General features: G+C 43.5%; 1 protein-coding gene across 1 annotated transcript; it reads right to left on the bottom strand.

Moving 5' to 3' along the window:
- Nucleotides 1-210: 210 nt before the first annotated feature.
- Nucleotides 211-1,200, bottom strand: LOC123138922 (dehydrin DHN3). The gene is made up of 2 exons (XM_044558774.1): nt 912-1,200; nt 211-809 (listed from the first exon to the last, which is right to left on the bottom strand). The coding sequence occupies exons 1-2, from the start codon at nt 1,107-1,109 to the stop codon at nt 519-521; spliced, it is 489 nt and encodes a 162-aa protein (XP_044414709.1). The 5' UTR covers nt 1,110-1,200; the 3' UTR covers nt 211-518.
- Between the last annotated feature and the right edge of the window lie 6,422 nt (nt 1,201-7,622).

The raw sequence follows: 7,622 nt of genomic DNA, 5'->3' as shown, positions 1-7,622 counted from the left end.
TGCACTCTGTTTTGTTGATCTCCGACAGTGCCGTTCATTTATGATCCACGGCGCATGCAACATCCTCCGAGTTAGTAAAATCAAGATCTGTATGTGTATTTTTGGTGTGCCTTATTTTTTGATACTTCCAAAAAATTTCAACAATTGCCTAGAATGCTCCAAATTCTCTTAAAACATTTTACCATGCAATGTACAATATGTCTCACAAAATTTCGAAAAATGCAATAACATAGAAAGCTCAAGTAAAGACCAAAATATAATGCAGTATATCCCCATATAATAAATACACAATGCAACCAAAAAAAAATCACACATCGAAGTACAGAGTGCAAAACGTCCCGGGTACATACAAATACAAGCAAGCAACCCAAATTCAAGTCCACTAAACTCAGAACTCGGATATTACGAGTGAGCTAGCTCACTTTATTTCGGGAAGTTCTACTGTATCTCCATCTTATTATTCTGCAAAGGTGGCCAGCTCGGCACCCCAACTCTCAAGTAGCTGCCGCGGGCCGCGCTCAGTGCTGTCCGGGCAGCTTCTCCTTGATCTTGTCCATGATGCCCTTCTTTTCGCCAGTGCCGTCGGTGCCGTGCGTCCCCGTGCCGGTCACTCCGGCGTGTCCTTGCTGCCCGTAGGTGCCGCCAGTGGCTGCTGTACCATGCGCCCCGGTGCCGGTCATTCCGGTGTGACCCTGCTGCCCATAGGTGCCAGCGGTCTGTTGCTGGTCGCCATGGCCACCGGGGAGCTTCTCCTTGATCTTCCCCTTGATGCCCTTCTTCCTCCTCCCGCCCATGCCATCATCCTCAGACTATCACGACGAACGAGAAAATTCAGTCGTTGATGCATTTAAACGGGAAAATGCAAATTACAACTAGTGTTAGCAACAAGCAAGAAGTGTATGTACACGCACCGAGCTGGAGCTACTAGAGCTGCCGGAGCGCTGCAGGATCCCTCCGGCCTTGTGCTCCTCCCTCGTGGGCTGGAAATGCCCACCAGCGGCCGCGCCGGTGCCCACGCCGCCGTGCGCCCCCATGCCGGTGCCGACGCCATGTCCGGCCACCGGGTTGCCGTACTCGTCGACGCGGTTAGTCGCCTGGCCGTGCTCCATCTTGCACAGATGCTGATCTTGATTCCCTTAGAAATCTGGTGTGTTGTCTTGCTCACTTGATCACTTAGCTGCACCTTGTGGTTGTGGAAGCAGGTGCAGCACGAGGCCCAATTTATAAGCCGTCTGCGGCGAGGGGATATGATCGCCGGAGGCACTACGTGTGCGGGCATGAGTGGGCTGGCCGGCGGGAGCCGGTGACTAGTGACTCCCCATTAAAGAGAGGCCGGACGTGTGCAGCTACTGGACGCGTCCGGGATGCCACGTCTCAGCTTGTTCTCGAGGTAGAAGTGATGACACACGTGCGGGGGATAGTCCCCGAAACACGTTCTCTCCGCTTGCAAAAGTCGTCTTGTTTGCTTTGGAAGATGAAAGCTGGAATTGTCGGCATGGAACGAAAACCAAACAAAATAGATCAAACCCATGTATTTCATTATTATAAGGACTGTGCTAACCATCAGTCGACTCGTGATTAGCAACAGATCCGCACATCTGCACAACCTTCGATCGATCCTTCAGCTCGTCCCGCTGCGTCGTTTCTCCCGCTTCCACTGATTTTTTTCCTTCTCTCAAAAATTGTAGTAAATTGCTAGTGATTTTTTTCTGGTTTTTCGCTGCATAATATGAAAAGAAAATAAAAGTGCTTGAAAGAGGATTCAAACCCAGGTCTATGTAATACCTATTGAGCCTAATAACCAACTAAGCCACCTTTTGTTGTTGTCTTTTGTAGAATGACAATGTTATTTGAACCTTTCTTATTTCTGCCATATCAAAAGAAAAAATAAAGTTTGGCTTGGTAACTTTGGCAATGACCAGCGTGATAACTATGGTCTGAGTAACATGATAACTATACCATGATAAGGCTGGTAACTACAGTACAAGAAGGTTAAAAGCATGGGAAAGTATGATAATTTAACATAGAAATTACCGGTGAAATGTTTCAAAAACTTTTTCCCCTTGGATGAAAGACACCATGGTGTTTAAACATAAAATATTAGTTATCAAGTCTGCGATGATACATCATCATGTTATTTACACAAAAATTATCGGGTGTATGTTTAGTTATTATGTCTATGGTGCATATATTACCATGTTATTTCCACAAAATTTACCAAGGGTATGGTTTCAAACAAAAAACTCTCTTGGTAAAAGTTGTCGTGATGTTTGTGCGCAAGTTACCATGTCCGCAATGAGTATATTAACATGCTATTTCCGTGGAAATTATTGGGGGTATGGTATCAACAACTACTTTTTCTCTTGATCAAAGTTACCACGGTGTTTTTGCGTGAGTTATCACGCCGAGGTGTGTATGTTACCATGCTATTTAGGTAGAAGTTATCGGGGTATGTTTTCCACAACTTTTTCACCCGGTTCAAAAAGTAAACACGACATTTGTATGTGAATAATCAACTCTACGGTGCATACATTAGCATTTTATTTACGCGTAAGTTATCAGAAATGTTCTTAACAACTTTTTTCTCTCAGGTCAAAATTATCACGGTGTTTGTGCATAGTCTATCAGGTCCGTGGTGTGTAAATTATCATGCTTCTTACACATAAGCTACGAGGGGATGGTTTCAAACAACTTTTTTTCCTCGGGTAAAAGTAATCAATGTTTGTGAATGAGTTATCAGGTCTGGGATGTGTAAATTATCATGCTATTTACACATAAGCTACCGGGGGGGTGTATTCTACCGCATGTAGCCCATGTTGATAACTATAGTCCATCGAGCATGGTAACTCCGTAATAACCATGTTGATAACTATAGTACATTTAGGCCGATAACTACATAGTAATCATGTTGGTAACTATAGTACATCTAGCCCGGTAACTACATAATAACCATGGTGTGGGATGGTGCATCTTGTCCATTCTTCAAAAGTTAAATGCGGGAGGACAGACGTTGGAGATTCCTAATCTACCCAATCCCTCTCAAATCAAGTGCACACTAAAGTATCATTTTCAGAAATCAGATCATTGATTATACATTTTTTTCTCGATCTAAGATTATTTCCTATGAATCATCGTCATTGCGTGTTTACGTAAAGATAAATACGAATAAGAAAGAAATAGGGGGACGAGAGAGTGATGGAGATTCCTCAAAGAAAAGAGAAAAAGAAAACATCGTGGAATGGTCAAAAGAGTGCGACGTGCTTCCTTTTACACAACAATTAATCTAATTGAGCTGGCTAGTACACTAGTAGAAAAACACCAATTAGTCCCGGTTCGAAAGAGCCTTTAGTCCCGATTCATGAACCGGGACTAATGGGTTGTTACAAATACCTCCACCCATTAGTCCCGGTTCAAACACGAACCGGGACAGATGTGCCTCCACGTGGCCGGTCCATCGAGCCCAGTCAGGGGGGCCTTTGGTCCCGGTTGGTGGCACCAACCGGGACCAAAAGTCCATGCTTTTTTTTTCCAAAAGTGGCTGCTTTAGGGGTTTTGGGGGTTATTTTTAGGTTGTTATTAGCTAGCTAATAGAGAGAAGTGTCCTCTCTTATATCTTCGTCCTTGGTTTATCAACGCTGCTGCTATGTTCATTTCACCCGCTGATATAACATGCTCATGCATGCTCGCATCATACATCATCATATATAATAACAAGTCCTACTAATATCATGCATCATCATACAACTTCTACTCGTTATTAATAATAAGTCATACGATCCTCATCCTCATAGTCATCGAACCCAACCCTACATAATTGTTCTTAGCACATGATCATTAGTATCAGGTAGGACCTAAACAACCTTAAGGTAAAATAGCATAAAACAATATAGACCCTGACTCTCCATTATGAAGAATGGCGATCATCCTGTCTCCAATTCTTGCCCTTCGCTGCTTGTTGCTTCCAAGAAGCTCCTTACGACTGTCCATACATTTTTTCCATTCTTTGATTGTTATGTCTCCACTTCTTTTAGAAATCCGGTATGGATAGTTGAGATTTGTAGGACGACCTGGTTGTATGTTCAAAACATGAAGGCTACCATGCGTATACATCAGATGAGGCACACAATCATTCGGGATTATCTGTTGAAAAACATAGTAATAACTTCGTAGTTAGCAATAATGTACTAGTTTTAGAAGTGTGCAAAAAGATGCACAGATGTTGTAATAGTAAAAAATAATCTTACCAGGGTATCTCCATGGTAGTTACCGTAGTTCAACACGTGCACTAGTGGCACGTATTGACCATAATGTTGAGGAGTTTGATTGTAGATATTGTAATTCTCAAGATCAGTCCAAAATGCGACCAGATGATTTTTCTCCTGATAAGTTAATTCGGAGCCTTCGGTGTAGTAGGTTCTGTCTACCATCTTTCGCACATTCTTTGAAGAATGAAAATAAGCTGTCAATGGAGATAAGTTGTAAACTATTTTGAAATAAACAATATAAATTACTTAATAATTATGTTAAGCTCACATGGGGGAAGAATTGGAGGTGTATCCACAAGGACCCAAATCTAAGGTCTCTCTTGCTCGATTGTAGGATCACCAAGATCCATGGTGACAAGCATACCGTCATCAAGACCATATATCTTGCAAAGTGCTTCCCAATTTTTGCAACCAAAATGGGTTACACTTTGAGCATTGTACAACTTTACTTGAAAATCCACACCATGATGGGTACTTAGGATAATGTTTTTGGTTTCGAAACTTTCATGGTCTTTAAAACCCATCCTCTCCAAGACATAGCGTCTTGCAAAGCATGGGATAAGCTAGTCGAATTGGAAAAGATGAAAAATGTTGTCATGATTAAAATAGTTGAAGTCATGATTAATTACAAAAAAAACTATTGTCGTCGGTTGCGTACCGTATGAACATCGAAGGTCTCCTCGAGCTTAATGCTGAAGCGACGATCTTCGTCCAGCTCAATGAACCTGTCGCAGATACCTCGGTCGTCGTGGCACTAGTCGCACTCCCCCGAACGGTTTTCGTCGTCCGAGTACGACATTTCCGGCCTATGTTCATAATTCTAATATTAAACTAGATTATTAATCATGGGTTGACTATCGGTGATGTACGTAGCTCCTCCTTTCATTCCCGAGTGCATTATTACATCAAATTGTCTAGCACACGGGAATGAAGGAGAACTTATCCGATATGAGCATTCAATAAGCAAAATCAAATCATAAAATAAGCAAAACCAAATCATAAAATAAAGTAGTATTCAAATTAGCATGCATTCAATAATTATAAGCAAAAGTACATCATCTCTTGGTGTCCGTACATCGTCGAATATTATCACTGAAAGAACATGCGGTGCCCCCATGTTTGGTTTTGGTAATTGATGACAATCTCTATGGACTAATGGTTGTCTTGAGTTATATTTGAAGGATTTGTCCATAGGCTTTTCTTGAAGTCCATGTGTTGGTTTCAAGGAGTTTATGAGTTGACCAAGGTGCTATTAAGGAATTATCCAAAGATTGATCATGCGAGTGTTGAGCTTATTGCAAGCATGTCTTGAAGAAGAAGGTTGTGTGATCATTCATGTTTACCTTCAATACATCGTCCAAATGAAGAGAGTTGCAAAGATTCAAGGTTGATCAAGACTAAGTCAATAGTGAATCAAGTTGATCAACTCACAAAGCATAGAAGATGTACCGAGAGGGATCAAGTGATCCCATGGTATGGTAAGCATTGTCCATTGCACTTTATGTACTAACCCATGGTCTATGTGAGAGTTGTATGTGGGGTTAGGTATGTATCCATGGGCTTGCGTCAAGAGGAAGATATCATACAACCCATGGAAAGGATGACATCAAGTGGTGATTGTCATCAAGATTGCCGTGTGCAAGTTCAAGTGGAGCATCACGAAGAGATCAAGTGCTTGAATCTTGCCATCCATTGTGGTGTCAATGGACTTGTGAAGATGTGCCGAAGAGTGGCTCACCCATAGTGAATTATGGGGGAGCAATCATCTAGTCTTCATCGAGCCAACGCAATCAAGAAAGGTGGTCCAACTTGAGGGAGTCAAGATCGTCTTCATCAAGCTCAAGTGGACCATGTGCAAGGCAAAGTTTTTCCCTTGATAGGTTTTCTATTTTATCGGTCTTGTGGTGGTAGTTGGGAGACTGAGTTATAGGATCGTTTGACGTACTATCAAGGGGGGCTCTCAAGTTGGTAGCTTGATCGTATCGTTAGTAGAGAGCTCAAACCATTGCATCCTTGCATCATGTTTCTTGGTTATTGTTTGGTTATCTTTGTGAGTCTTAGAGCTTATGGTCATCTTGATGACAAGCTTGAGTTCATCGAAAACGGAGTTCGCATGCGTCTTCTATGATGTTTTCGGTGTTGGAGGTTTTACCGGTCTTATCCGATGAAGGGTTCTCACCATTTTCTTATAAGACCTTTCTCATTTGCTTATTCTTGATATTTCTATCAATATTGTGTTATCCCATGTCGTTAGCTTTCCAACAAACTTGGTTTCATTGAATTCGGAGTCCGTTTGCAAAAGTTGTGGCTGTTTTGGTAAAGGCTGCAGCGGTACTACCGTGACTAGAGCGGATGTAATTTTTTACTACCGCTCTAGAGCGGTACTACCGCGGCTCCTGAGCGGTAGTACCGCTCCAGAGCAGTACTACCATGGCTCCTAAGTGGTAGTACCGCTCCGGACCAAAAACTCGTGTTTTCTCTCTCGTTGGGCTGTTTTGACCGTGCTAAGCGGTAGTACCGCTCCTCCAAGCGGTAGTACCGCTTGTGCACGACCTGAGCACATAATGGTTGGATTCGGGAGGTCCTATAAAAGGTGGTCTTCTTCCCCAATGAACCTAATCCCTTGAGCTCGTGTTCTTCCCCCATTGTTGACCTTCTTCGAGCTTGCTAACTCTCAATCCCTCCATGGATTCTTGCTAGTTCTTGAGGGAAAAGAGAGAGGAGATCTAGATCCACGTTTCCACCAATCACTTTCTCCTCTAAGTGAGGGGAACCCCTTGGATCTAGATCTTGGAGTTCTTCGTGTTCTTCTTTCGTTCTTTCTCTCATTTTCCTCCCTAGCATTAGTTGCTTTGGTGGGATTTGGGAGAGAAGGACTTGGGCACTCCGTGTGCCCTTGCCATTGCATTTGGTGCATCAGTTTGAGTTCTCCACGGTGATACGTGGAAGTGAAGTTTGAGAAGCTTATTACTCTTGGGTGTTTGGGCACCCTAGAGCTTGTTCCTCTTGGGTGCCTTGGTGCCCTAGACGGTTGGTGGTGTTCGGAGCTCAATCATTGTGGTGTAAAGCTCCGGGCAAGCGTCGGGGTCTCCAATTAGGTTGTGGAGATCGCCCCGAGCAATTTGACGGGTACCGGTGACCGCCCCCAAGGGTTGCCAAAGTGTACGGGTTCGGTGACCGCCCCCAAGGGTCGCCATTTGTACGGGTTCGGTGACCGCCCTCAAGGGCCCCTTAGTGGAATCACGACATCTTGCATTCTGCGAGGGCGTGAGGAGATTACGGTGGCCCTAGTGGCTTCTTGGGGAGCATTGTGCCTCCACACCGCTCCAAACGGAGATTAGCATCCGCAAGGGTGTG

Source organism: Triticum aestivum, chromosome 6B (genome assembly GCF_018294505.1).
Source record: "Triticum aestivum cultivar Chinese Spring chromosome 6B, IWGSC CS RefSeq v2.1, whole genome shotgun sequence".
Lineage (NCBI taxonomy): Eukaryota > Viridiplantae > Streptophyta > Magnoliopsida > Poales > Poaceae > Triticum > Triticum aestivum.
The sequence above is the reverse complement of the archived record's forward strand: the minus strand, read 5'-3'. Positions and strand labels throughout refer to the sequence as shown.

What these genes read in the sequence shown, in the direction of transcription:
- LOC123138922 (XM_044558774.1), bottom strand. Translation starts at nt 1,109, where the DNA reads ATGGAGCACGGCCAGGCGACTAACCGCGTCGACGAGTACGGCAACCCG. An exon ending in GCTCTAGTAGCTCCAGCTCG is followed by an intron (nt 810 to 911) that starts GTGCGTGTACAT and finishes TCGTCGTGATAG; the next exon opens with TCTGAGGATGATGGCATGGG.